Genomic DNA, 13,971 nt, shown 5'->3' with positions numbered 1-13,971 from the left:
GAAATAAAAAAATAATAAAAAAAATTGAGCCTTACTTTTACAATTTACAATGTAAAGGAATAAAACAATCAACTAAATAAAAAAATTATAAAGAAAAAATTTCACATCAATTACTCGCAAAAATGAGTGTATCTATTTTTTTTAAAGTGATGCTTCAAAAAAAATATATATTCATCAAGTATCTCCATCTTTTATGTCTATTTATTGTTAATATCCATTATTTATGTTAAAATTGGCATCTTCATCCCTTAAAAAAGAATTGTGTATAAGGAGAAAAAAAAAGGAGAGGATATAAATAAACTCACCAATTTCAAGAACACAACTTTATATAAACACATTAAAGCTCCAACTACAAGTCAATGCTCCGAAAAACATCCAAGAAGCATTGTTTGTGATGTCTATATTTTATATATATACAACCAATTCATACCAATATAGTAAACTATTTTGCATGAAAAATATATAAAGTATAAAAACCTGATTACATACAATTTGAATAATTAAGAAAGCAATATAAAAACTTATATATTTGTGTAAATATAGATATGTGAACAAAAATATAAAATATTTAATCTTAATATCATAGATGCATCTTCCGTGTTCATCTAAAAATTTTTCAATGTTTATATATCTTAGTTATTATTAAAAGGCCATTTACCATGATTTACTTTACTAAAGTTCACGAAATATAAACTCAAGATATGCCAATATAATTATTAATTATAGTGAATAGATTTGAATATCTTACCAACATTTAAAATTTGTTAAATATATTAAGATTTATATAGATATATATATACATATACATGTCAAAAATATGTACGGAGATGACACATAGGATAAAATCCTATGTGGCAATGTGTGAATAATTCTTTTAGTTGAAGAGGCTCTAAAATCGCTCGGTTAACTACTGTTTTAATATTTATATAGATATTGAAAATAGTAATGGTTTAATTAAATTGATATATATGTACAAATATAAACATTCTTTACAAATCCATTAACAAAGTGAATCCAAAAAGGCAGATTGAAATTAGTTGTTCAACGCATATGATGACGAAGTGAATCCAAAAGGCTACATATCCGATGACGAAGTGAATCGAAAAGGGAAATCTTTTCTTCAATCGATGTCTAAATTTGATCCTCTGTTCATCCTATAGAAATTCATGTCTTTCAATTCATCTTAATGGTTTAGAGAGAGAGAAGATCTGAATCCCGGCAATCATCCGGGCAAGATTCCGGACGATCCTTTTTCTAATGCCATCATCACCCGGTGGAATCTGCCCTTCGATGTTGTTGTCCAACGGGATATGAAGTAAAAAGATTTTTTTATTTTTTTTATGAAGAGTCCATCCGCGGTGGTGGTGGGTAACATTGGTAGACCCGACCCAATGGCAAGTTGATGAAAATGCGGAACAGATGATGATGATGATGATGAAGACATAATATTATCTGTAAACTTATATTGATTTTTATTTGGTATATACTGAACAAAACGAATGGAAGTAATAATAAAGGTGAAGCCGCCATTGCTGTTTGTGATGAAAAAGGGCTGATCAATACGAGATTTTTTTTTATCTATTATTTGGATATGTGTATATATGTGTGTAGATCTGACTCATCTGAGCAAAAAATCAATAAATGGATGAATGAATTGTAAGCTTTAGGGTTCATATGTTTTGGAGATAATGATGGTGATGATGATGACAAAAAAATTCCTCCTCAGCAGGTCTATGTGGACTTTTTAATAACATGGCATGTTAATGTTAACGGGTGACTAACGACGAAAACTAACGATATTACCTTTATTGAGAACTTTTTAGAAATGAAATCCTTTAAATAAACGGAAACGAAATAGGTTCCCCTTATTAGGAATTTTGAGTAAAAAGGTTACCGTTTTATAGATTTTTCCCTTTATTTTAATATACACTCACAAACCAAAAAAAAAAAAGCTTTAAAAGACTCGTCCATGGGGGGACGAGTGACGAAGGACAAGTCCAAGGATGAGTCTAGCGTTATGGTGTTTCACGAAGGACGAGTCGAGGACTAGTCGAGGATGAGTGTATAAGGCAGCTCCTTAGAGGACTCTCATTAAGTAACACATCCAAAAAATCTACCATTTTTTTGTGTCGTAAATTGTGTTCTCGAATGAGCCAAGTTGTATTGAACTAATTTCGGGGGAAAAAAGGAATACACTTGAATTATCTTAGTATAGTCTATAAATGTGTTGCAAGTTGAGATATTCATGAAATGGATTTTATAAGAGGATCTACAAGAATCTATTATGATTTTATACGAGGTGTAATAACGTTTTGTTTGGATTTGTTGTAGCATTTTCTGATATAAAAGAAATTAATTATTTATTATTTTTACATACAACAAAAACGGATTACATTTTTTTTATGAAAGGTGTGAATCATTTGCTCGTAACAGAGGATCTAACTTACGTTTTTTTAACTGGGTCCGCGTTAGAGGGTCTTCTCACTCTTAATACCTTGTAGGAGGAGAAACCGCCAACTAAACTGCCTAAAAGCACGGCATTTAATTGGGACAAATCTTTGCCCCTCTAAATGACTCAAACCTGCTTCTGGATGACGTATTTGTAAAATTTCTTTAAATGTTCTTATCATGTATCGAACTCGAGACCTTCAGCATGTAAACTTGTGCTCAACCACTGAGTAATAATGAGAAGTAAAAAAAGCGGATTACATAAACGAGACATTAAGACTACGCAGATATTTGGTAGGGTGAAAAGGAAAGGTGAGAAATGAAAAGGGAAACACTTCCCTTGTTTGAGTGATACCGAGAATGGAAACAACTGACTAAATATCCATTCTTATTCTCTAACTTCAATTCCTATTTAAAAGCTAAGGAATGGCAGAGAATGCATTTTGTCTTTCCATGTTTGAGTTAAACACTTCCCTTTACATTTTGTATTTCCATGTGAATGAGAGACCGGCTTAAATCAATTGGGTACAAAACTTGCCTATCACGTGAGTTGCACATTTTGTCCAAATCCAAAAGGAAATTCAGATATACTTTTTTTTTAGAACAACATTCTAATCTACTCCTACTCCTAAATTACAAGCATGCCTGAGATGAAACCCAACACTCTAAAAAAATCTCTATTAATCCACCCCACAAATATAGGAAGTGGGACTCGAACCCAGGTGAATCCTCCCAAGGTCAAAGACCTTACAAATGGGCCACCAACCCCATTTAGATAAACTCCAGTTTTATTTTCAGATCTACTTTATTAAACTTGATGTTCAAAGAAATTGTTGTTCATCATTCATAGTTAGTTTTCTCTCCTTATCTTTTTCTTCTTACTCACAAATCAAAAGAGATTTCAAACTTTCAATACATGGTCATCCTCTTAAACGCAAACAATGTATAGATCTTTTGTTTTTTTATTATATTTTTTTTCTCAATTGATGTTGGGTGATAGAGATACAACTGTAAAAGATTTTATATTTGATTATTGTTATAAAGTAGGTATGTTTTATTTCACATTATCATTGTTTTGCTTTATTTTAATTTGTATTTACTACCATTGTTTTATAATAATTTTCAGGTTAAATGAATTCAGTAATTCGATCCATTCCTTTGCACATTCAAACTAGATAATCATTCTTTCTCATATTCCTCAAGTTTAATTCTCTAGTCATATCAAACAAGAGAATGTTTACCATTCTTTCAATGTAATTCTCTTTACTCACATCTCTATTCCCTATCTCAATTTCATTTTTTTTTATTCACTCCATCAAACACCCCTAAAGTTTACGGATGCCTGAGTATATAAGCAATGAAGCAAATATGACAATATTACCTACCTAGGTGATAATAAATCAGACCTGAATAAAATTCTTTCGTTTACAACTATTTTTATAGTTATTACACATCCATTGAAATTAATTTGTCATCATTATTTATATTTATATATTTTCTATAAAAAGTAGTTATCTCCATAATCAAAATCATACCGTGATATCAAATACTCACAACAAACAATTTACAAAAACAACAATGTTTTCATCGGTTTATTTCTTATATTAATAAAACAAAATTGTTTTCAAAACTTATTTTTAGTAAAAGAATGAAATGGCAAACACTCATCCTTTGCTAGCACAATTTTTAGAAAGATATGACATCATATTTTTTGTATTTTTATTTTCTTATAATTCTATCCTCATATAAATAATTTTTAAAATATATATACAATGATAAATGAATAGCCATCGACATTAATTATTATTTTTTTGTTAAAATTTTAAAATTTTCAAGTTTTTTTTTTCTGATATTGATCCGATTTTTTTCCAATAAATTAACGGAAAATGTCCGGGTTAGAACTGATTTTACTTCAAAAATCCGGGTTGAACCCGGGTTTGATTAGCTAGTTTAAACATAAAATAAAATGGGTACATACTTGATTAGTAAATTTTTAAAGGGGATGTATGTAAGTAAGTAACTCCCAATGCCGTATTTCATGGGTTTTGGGTCCCAATACCGTCTTCGACGGTGTATGGGGGGGGTTATATGTAGACAGCCTTACCTCTACCAAAGGTAGAGAGGCTGCTTCCAGGTTCTACCATAGGTAGAAAAAGACCTCCAGCCTTGCTGGCCATGAGGATTGAACTCATGACCTCTGTTTCCAGATGCATGAGCTCCAACCACTGATCCAACCCAGTTGGTTTTTAAAGGGGATGTATGTCCCTTAAAAATAAAAATAAATATTCTTTTTAAATTATTTTTTTTATCTATTTTAAAAGGTCGCGAAACAACAAATAAATAGCTAAGCCGTTATTATTGTTATCGGATTAAAAATAAAGAATTAAATTAATTAGAATAAGAAATCGATATGTATATGTAAACTTAAGAAAGAAGCAAAACAAAAATAAGAAGGGAATGAAGAATCATCAAAGTAAAATCCAAAACTCTTAAAAACAAGAAAAAGTCTCTCCTGAGTGAGGTGTGATTGATCTCCCCCTTCCTTTCCTTTCACATATAAATAACACAAAAAATTCCAGGTAAACCCTAATAAATTGAAAACGATTACTTCAAGTCATCATTAATATAAAAAAACTTTCTTACAATATATATATATATATAATAATTCCTCATTATTATATAAAACTCTCTTTTTTTTTACATTCAAAGCCGATCAGAAAACCGCTGGAATCTGATAAACATGTTTAGGTTCTGGTAAGTATTTTTTTAATTACTTATTATTTTGTGATTTAATTTTGTGTTATTTTAGTATTTCTATATTGATTATATATGTATTTACATTTACTCTTCTAGGTTGTGATTGTGAAATTCAATATTATATTAAAAACTAAACTGTATATTTTTATTTTAGGGAAAAAATACATTAGCTGTGCATTTCTTAAACTGTGTATTTTTGTACACTATATATATATAAATATATAGAGTTATATGATTAATGCTGCAAATATATATTGATTTAGGATTATCTAATCGTGTGTTTTGTGTAGTTTCGGTATGTGAAAAGTGAAATGATTAATGATTGCGAAACTGTTTAAACTTGTTCGTGATTTCGTGTTTGTAAAGATTAAAGAAATTAACTGTTGTTAACTTTCAGGGGTTCACAAGAACAACCAGTTGATCAAAGGCCACAAGAAAGTACGGCGAATTCATGGCATCCTCCTCCGGTTGGTAGCTCACCCAGTTCGTCTCGCCCTGGGACTCCTGGTAGAACCAATTCAAATGCGTATTCACCGCGGGTTGGGGACCGGCCTCAAGTTTCTCCCTCGGAGGCTGCTGGTATTATTGGTTATTTGAAGGACAAAAGGTAGCTTTTCTTTCGATTTCGTTCCTTCAGTATTTTATATTACGTAGTTTTAAAGATCATTATGATAGTCGTTGGGAACAACAGCGTTGATGTCTTGGTTGGAGATTATAAGCGTTTTAGAACTGATGTTCATCTTTATAGGCTATAGCATTATATATTTTATTTCTAGTTTTCTGTTTTATAAAAGAGAAGCATGGTCGATATTCACATGTATGTGGAAAAATTGGCCTGGATGAAGCTTTGGATGTTGAAATTTTGTGTTACATGCTCAAAAGTTCAATCATTATGCTTTTGGTTCCACCTTTTTCAGGATTATGCTTTGGATATTGAAATATTGTTTTGCTAATTTTATTATCTTTGTTATTTCTGCCAATGGTTTCATTGTATTTTGTATTTGATGATTGATGTAGTGTTGACGAGTTACGGAAGCTTTCTGATCCAGTGGCTTATCAACAATTTCTACATTCAATTGACCCTGTGAGAACTCAGAACAATGTAAGCATCAAACTTCATTTTAATTTGATACTTGAATTGCTTTTAACTTTATATTTAATTATTATTATCTTTTTCAGGTAAGAGATGAGCTCCGAAATGAAACCGTGCAGCTTGCTAGTAAGTTTGTTACTCATTGTTTAGACTTTTATCAAAATTTTACATGTACCATTGCTTTGTCTTACCAGTGAAATGTCAATACGGTCGATTTTAAAATAATAGTCGAAGTTAGTTGTAATACCTGTGAGAGGTGGCAATGCCAACCATTTACTTATGAGTGAGCTGGTTCTTTCGTTGCTTTGTCTTACCTGTGAAATGTAAGAATATTGGATTTAAGAAAAATACTGCCAAGTTAGTTTTGTTTACAAGAGGTGGCAATTTCGACCATTGACTTATGAATGAGCTGGTTCTTTTGCTTTATCTCAATAGGGCTGAAAGTCGCCCAAAGCTTGATTTCGGTGCACACAACATTGCAATCTTCTAACTATATGTATTCAATATTTTAGTCACTGTGGTTATAATTATAATGTTACAATAAGGATTTTGCCTTAGGTTTAAAAATTCAGAAGTGGACTTATGAGTTGTAGCCCAGTCCGGCTTCTTTCAGTTGTACTAAAAACAACATGGTTTTAACCCGAAGGCGTATCAATCCGTTAAGCGATCCACCATTTTTCCAGATATAGTATAATATAGTATAATCTTCTACTTCTCTGTACGAACATTTGATTAGACAGCAGTTTTTTATATATTTTTGGCCGAATGCCTTAAATAACATTCGATACTTGGCAAAATAGGGAAATATTGTCAACCCAATTAATTACTGATCTTTATGACAATGGTGGTCAAATAAGCATTCTTACTTTTACTATAAAAGAAACTGTGATTTTAAATGAGACTATGACTTAAAACATAAAACTCGTTAGTAACAAATGGTTACAAATGCCTATTATTTCCTGTCAAGAACAAAAATTGTCCATTTTTCCTACTATACTTCTTTGTTTGAACATCTTTTGCTTATTAATGGTGTCGGCTTTTTGTGTACCCTCATATGTAGTACCTAGTTCATCGAGGATATTGCCAAATCCATGCTATGCAGACCGAATACTTTTCATATGGATCAATTATGTTTTTAGTGTATCGTTCATTTTTTGGTTATCTGGAATTTGATATTTAATAATACTTTGTAAATAGTTCCAAACTAAGCCTACATGGTTAGAAAAGGATTGTTAAATGCTTTATAAGGGAGGAAAGATGACAAGGATCTGCACAACTGTGGATATAGAATATATATGCTGAGCTGTAGTAATTTTTTGGTTTCTTAATCTGGTTCTTTGTTTATATGTATGATTTATCCATCCAATTGAGAAAAATAAAAAAACTGTTTGAGGGGACAGAGAAAGTAAAGTTTACGAGTTTCTATGATGTGTTTGTCATGCAGGACAAAACCTGGAAAAGGAACCCCAGATAACAGAGTTGAGGAACCAGGTGAGGTTTTCAGGTAGCATAAACCTGTAGCAACCACTACCATCAAACTGATCAAAATAATTTTTATAGAATAGCATGTTTTAACTTAAAGTTTTATAGAAAGAGATTGATGGTAACATTGGTGAGCGCTATAATATTAGTATACAAGTGTCATCTTAGTATTAAAAGGCTCAATCTTTTTGCTATTTTCTTATGGTACAGTGCATGATAATTAGAACGAGTGAGCTAGCATCTGCTCAGGAAAAGCTAAATGATCTTACCAAGAGAAAAGCTGAACTCCTTAAATGTTACTCCCCTGGTTCCTTGCTACACAAGTTACAAGGTAATGCTTTGCTCATTCTTGAAGACACAGGATTTTGGAGGAATGAAGTTTTTGTTATCTGTCTATTAGCGGTAACAAGTGGGCGGGTTGGGCAGACTGTAGCTGGTGAAAATAGGCTCAGGTTAAAGCCGGTAATATTTTTGTTATATTTTAAAACATTAAATAGGTTCAAAGGGTTTGCATAGAATCTAGTTTTATTGTCCTTTTTCAATAAATATGAATTTCCTTTTTAGCAAATTTTATTACCCGGCTGACACATTACAGATCATGCATAACCCAGATGGACCTTTTAGTAAGTAAATGGGTTGAAAGTATCATTTAAGATGTCGGTCAACATTGGCGATTCACAAACTTCATATATAAATTTGGAACCTCTATTTCAAGTTATACTGTACAAATCTATATGATCTCTTAGGCCTTCTTCAAGGACTTCAGTCTACATAAAGAATTTCTTACTGTTTTTTAAGCCGAGATTGCAAAAATGCAGCTTGGGTTTAACAAGTTTTGGATACTTGGTAAAATCATCTGAAGATAATTGAATTTCAATCTCAGTCTGGCTTAGCTCATGGACGCAGACTCAACACGAAATTGTTGTTTAAACTATATATAAAAAAACATGTCAAATTGATTTAGTACCGTTCCTTCTGATCAAATTAGGGTTTTGTAGGATAGTACGCTTGCGTTCATGTAAAATTGATGTTGCAAGATAGGAGTGTCAGTTGTGGGTCATAATAGATAACATCTTGGTACGAGTCTAAACTGGCAAATCCCGGCTGGATTGACCTGAATTTTTGTCCAAGATTAGAAAATCAAACAATGGGGTGTCAAGTATGATCTACAAAGTTATGTTATCTAAGTAATTAAATATATGATTAGTTTTCTAAAATGGTTAAAATTCATGTTTTGTAAAAATTAACCCAAATTGAACTATATATAAGTTAATTGGGGATGTAATCACCCCCTTCTAATTTTTATTTTCTTCATATGTTTCAGAGGCTATGAGTAAAACCGATGAGGAATCTGAGAAGCTCCATGAGCAGCTTCTTGAAAAAGAAATTGATCTTACGACGTTCGTTCAGAAGTATAAAAAGCTACGTGTTGTTTACCATAAACGGGCTCTCACACACCTCGCAGCGAAGACTTCTTTGGGCAGTTGACCATTTTATGCAGAACATTTTTCTAGTTTGTGAATGGCTTTGCATTGCAAAATTGAACATGAAAAGTTACTAAATTTTGGATGGCTTTGTATTACATCCTTGTGCTGATGTCGATTTTTTTTTTTATTTATTTTTGTAGTGGTTATTAATGGATATGATAGATTTGTTATGATTCAGATACTCTTAATAAAACTGATATATTTTGTTTTGTGGAATATAGAAATAGTAATATGATACGAGTGATTCGAAATAATTGTGTGAGCATTCAACAAAGCTTTGTTTCTGTAACATGCTCGCACTCATTCTTATTTTTGCGAGTTGTGTTTTTGTTAACCTGTACTACCATCATCACCTCGTGTATGTTTCAGATTCAAACTTTTCTGCAGGTATTTTTGAGAATGACATGCCCAGTTGAATTGCATACATTCGACTTGGAAATTCGCCTACTTTGGGCAACTATGTTTGTCATGTGGATAGCCAATCCAATGTAAACCAGCACCGCACAACCTTGCATTTTTTGAAAACCTTCGACAGACTTGTACAACACATGAAACTCATGCGGTGCATAAACTTGATTTTTAAAACTCCTGTTTTCTTTGTGCGGTAATACGGTGTATAAATCATTTTTGTGAAAGTTCGGTCTTCGATTTGACATCAATGTGCGGTGCATACTATGCATGCGTTACAGAAACACCAAATACAACTACTTGTTTTTTCATTTTCCTTTGCCAAATCATCTCGCTACTCGACCTTAATCTCTAACGAATCATTCTTCAAACATATTTAACAATATTCATCCATTATACATGCTATATCCCCGAAAAATTCATACATAACATAAAGACATCGAATATACATAAAAACGACTATATCGAATATATATATGGTGGCCATCCAATGAGAACACTATAAAAATAAGAACAAGTAAGAGTGTTCTCACCGGAGTGTTACCCTATATATATAAGATAAAATGAGCCCACCTAAAAAAAGTCTATTGATTTTTGTAACTTATACACCACCATCATCATCTACTACGATATACAAGACTTTTTTGTAAAAACACTAAAACTTTCCGGCGACGGGCCCACCGGAAAATCATGTGTAAGTTACACATGTGTAAGTTAACTTACACATGATTTTCCAGCGACGCGGTGGCCGGAAAATCATGGTGGTGGTCGGAGATGATCATGGTGGTGGTCGGAGTTAACTTACATGTAATCATAGCAATATTCGTGCACATGTGATCAAAAAATTAAATCTCCACATAATTGTATAACGGATGATAATCCATGCCCCACACAATTATAAACTTCAAAATTACACATAAGTTATTCAGAAAACAATCAAAAAACAATTTTCATGTAAAGAATAATCATCGGTTGGGCCTGATTTGAAAAGTTCTTAAAGGTTTTCGCACAAAAAAAGGTTCTCAAAATAACTTTTCACGGGTAAAGTTATTTTGAAAACCTTTTTTTTTGCGAGAACCTTTGAGAACTTTTCAAATCAAACCCAATCGATGATTGTTCTTTACATGAAAATTATTTTTTAATTGTTTTCTTAATAACTTATGTGTAACTTTGAAGTTTATAATTGTGTGCAGGCATGGATTATCATCCGTTATACAATTATGTGGAAATTTGGATTCTTGATCACATGTGCACGAATATTGCTATGATCACATGTATGCAAGTCGATCACATGTAATCATAGCAATATTCGTGCACATGTGATCAAGAATTCAAATCTCCACATAATTGTATAACGGATGATAATCCATGTCTCCACACAATTATAAACTTCAAAATTACACATAAGTTATTCAGAAACAATCAAAAAACAATTTTTATGTAAAGAATAATCATCGGTTGGGCTTGATTTGAAAAGTTCTCAAAGGTTCTCAAAAAAAAGAGGTTCTCAAAATAACTTTTCACTTTCACTATATATATATATATATATATATATTCATCTTTTCAACGGTCTTCCTTTTTTTCTTTTTGAACCGTGGATTTTATATCAAAATCAAAAAGGAGCTCAAGGCGAGCTTCCTAAACATTTACAAAGCTAAAAGAGGGTTTAACAACCAATCCTCTCATCAACGGTCTCCCTTCTCCCTTTTAAATTTTTTAGTAAAAAAAAAAAGTAAGTAATTGCTCAGTGCCGTCTTTCGCGGGTTTTGAGCCCCAATACCTCGACGGTGTATGGGGGAGGTTAAGATGTAGGCAGACCTTACCTCTACCTAATTAGAGAGACTGCTTCCAGTTTCTACCTAAATGGTAGAAAAGGCCCTCCAACCTTTGCATGGGATGAGGATCGAACCCATGACCTCTGTTTCCAAAGACAAGGGTGTTTACCACTGATCCAAGGTATTTTATTAATTTTGTTACTCGTAATATATTAAAAAAAAATACATAAAAAAGTCGGTATTACTTATGTATTTCATTTTGTATTGATAAATGGTTTAAAAACATAATACTTACAACTTGCTAGTGTAATCTTATCTCCATTTTTTTTCCTTCGGAAAAGTCGGTACTTAATTTTTTATTTATTAAATCACAAGTCAACCAATGACAATTTCCAATTTGTATGTATGATGAAATTTCATGATCATTGTTCTCAAATAAAAAATACTTATTTATCTATATATCAAAGTTGAAAACGAAAGAATTGTTTATATATTTACAACTTTTATATTTAGTTTAACTAAGTTTTTGGCTTGCGCTTGTGTGATAAAATTTTTTTAACGAAGACTCAAAATTAACTATAAGAGCAACTTTTAAAGAACAAACATATATTTTTTGTGAAATTTAAATAAAATATTAACAAATCACAAAGTAATAAACATTATTTCAAAGAAAAAACTGTACATACCAAGATGAGCGGAATGCTTCCCTATTCCTCATCACTTTTTTCATCTGAAGACAAAAAACCAAGAAAAAGATAAAACAAATTAGATGGGGGGTGGGGGGGGGGGGGGGGGGGGTGAAGCCGGACAGATACTTAATGGGTAGGATGGTGTTCTACCCGGTCGTCGGTCAGAATGTTTGAAAATCTTAAGTTGCATCCTAAACATTTTTGTAGTTTACGAGTATGCGAAGGTTGGATTGTCATTATAAAAAAGTATTATATATACTACTTTTATCTTTCTTTTCAAAAGTCTTTCCCCTCATTTTTAAAACTTTTAAATATCTTTTTTTAATTTTGTTAATATAAAAAAATACATAAAAAAGTTGGTTTGACTTATGTATTTCATTTTGTATTGTTTAATGGCATAAAAACATAGAACTTACAACTTGCTAGTGTAATCTCATTTCCATTGTTTTTCCTTCAAAAAGGTCGGTACTTCATTTATTATTTTATTAAATCACAAATCAACCAATTACAATCTCCTATTTGTATGTATGATGAAATTTCATTATCATTGTTCTTAAATAAAAATAACTCATCTATTTATATATCAAAGTTGAAAACGATTTTTTTTGGGGGAAAGGTTAGGTAAAGCATGCAGTACCTATCTTAGGTAAAGCAGGGGTAATTATGTAAAATTCAGGGGGTTATGTATGTTTATTAAATTCAAAGGTTTAATATGTAACTTTTTTAATGTGGCAATACCTAAGCTTAGGTAAAGTCTGCAGTACGGATCATTTTCCCTTTTTATATATATATATATATATATATATACTTGCTAATATATTTAGTTTAACTAGGTTTTGGCTCATGCTATACAAATAACTCAAGATTAACTCAAAATATAAAAGAAACACAAACTAAACATTTTTTAAAGAGAAAATTATAAATATCAAGGTGGACGAAGTGTTGGATAACTACCTATAGGGTGGTGGGGTGGTGTTTCACTCGGTCACCGATCAAAATGCTTTTTTTTGTACCTATAGGGTATGTTTAAATACACTCGAATAATTTTTTTTTCTTTTTTAGATAATCAATCTTTTGTAATATAACCTGTAATAACTTGAATTCGATGGTCAAAGATGACAACTAAAGAAAGAACAATAAAAAGAATACCACCAACTATCATCTTAATTATCTACACATAATAACATGTTTTGCTAAAAAATGGAATAGGCGAGATGGAATTGGGGTTGCGAGTTGAGTCGAGTCGAGTCTCTAAGCAGATTTGGTTAAAACAACATCGAAATTGGTCACTCTTATTAAAATCATAAAACTTACAACTTGCTATTGTAATCTCATTTCCCTATCTTTTCCTAAAAAAAAAAAAAAAGTCCACTTCATTTATAATTTTATTAAATCACAAATCAACCATTTAGAGTCTCCAATTTGTATGTATGATGAAATTTCATTATCATTATTCTCAAATAAGAAATACTTATTTATTTATATATCAAAGTTGAAAACGAAAGAATTGTTATATATATTTACAACTTGCTAATATGTTTAGTTTAATGACATGATTGGGAATGTCGACCTATCCATTTAACTGAAATCTATTAAGGCACTCCAATATTGACCGAGAAACCTTTTAATTAGTGGAGATTATATCCGTAACTCTTATTATTATTAATTAATTAATTGGTAAATAAGAAATGAAAATTAAATAAAGTCTTTAATTTGTCCATTCCACCTTCCGAGTTTCCATCCATCATTTTCGTTTCATTCGAATTATAATCAAAAACACTCATAAAAACAACCAAATGTTGCAATCAATTTCAATTCGAATAATATAAATC

General features: G+C 31.3%; 1 protein-coding gene across 2 annotated transcripts; it reads left to right on the top strand.

Moving 5' to 3' along the window:
- The first annotated feature begins 4,907 nt into the window (after positions 1-4,907).
- LOC122581936 (vacuolar protein-sorting-associated protein 37 homolog 1-like) lies at positions 4,908-9,483 on the top strand. Of its 2 annotated transcripts, XM_043754264.1 has the most exons (8): positions 4,908-5,027; positions 5,158-5,202; positions 5,603-5,812; positions 6,223-6,307; positions 6,385-6,424; positions 7,743-7,789; positions 7,991-8,111; positions 9,105-9,483. In XM_043754264.1, the coding sequence occupies exons 2-8, from the start codon at positions 5,189-5,191 to the stop codon at positions 9,266-9,268; spliced, it is 681 nt and encodes a 226-aa protein (XP_043610199.1). In that variant the 5' UTR covers positions 4,908-5,027; positions 5,158-5,188; the 3' UTR covers positions 9,269-9,483. The 2 variants fall into 2 exon arrangements, with proteins under 2 accessions (XP_043610199.1, XP_043610198.1); XM_043754263.1 differs by having other exon boundaries at positions 4,908-5,202.
- The last annotated feature ends 4,488 nt before the right edge of the window (positions 9,484-13,971 follow it).

The sequence above is a fragment of the Erigeron canadensis genome, chromosome 9, assembly GCF_010389155.1.
Source record: "Erigeron canadensis isolate Cc75 chromosome 9, C_canadensis_v1, whole genome shotgun sequence".
Taxonomy (NCBI): Eukaryota; Viridiplantae; Streptophyta; class Magnoliopsida; order Asterales; family Asteraceae; genus Erigeron; species Erigeron canadensis.
This window is presented reverse-complemented; position numbering and strand designations above follow the sequence as displayed.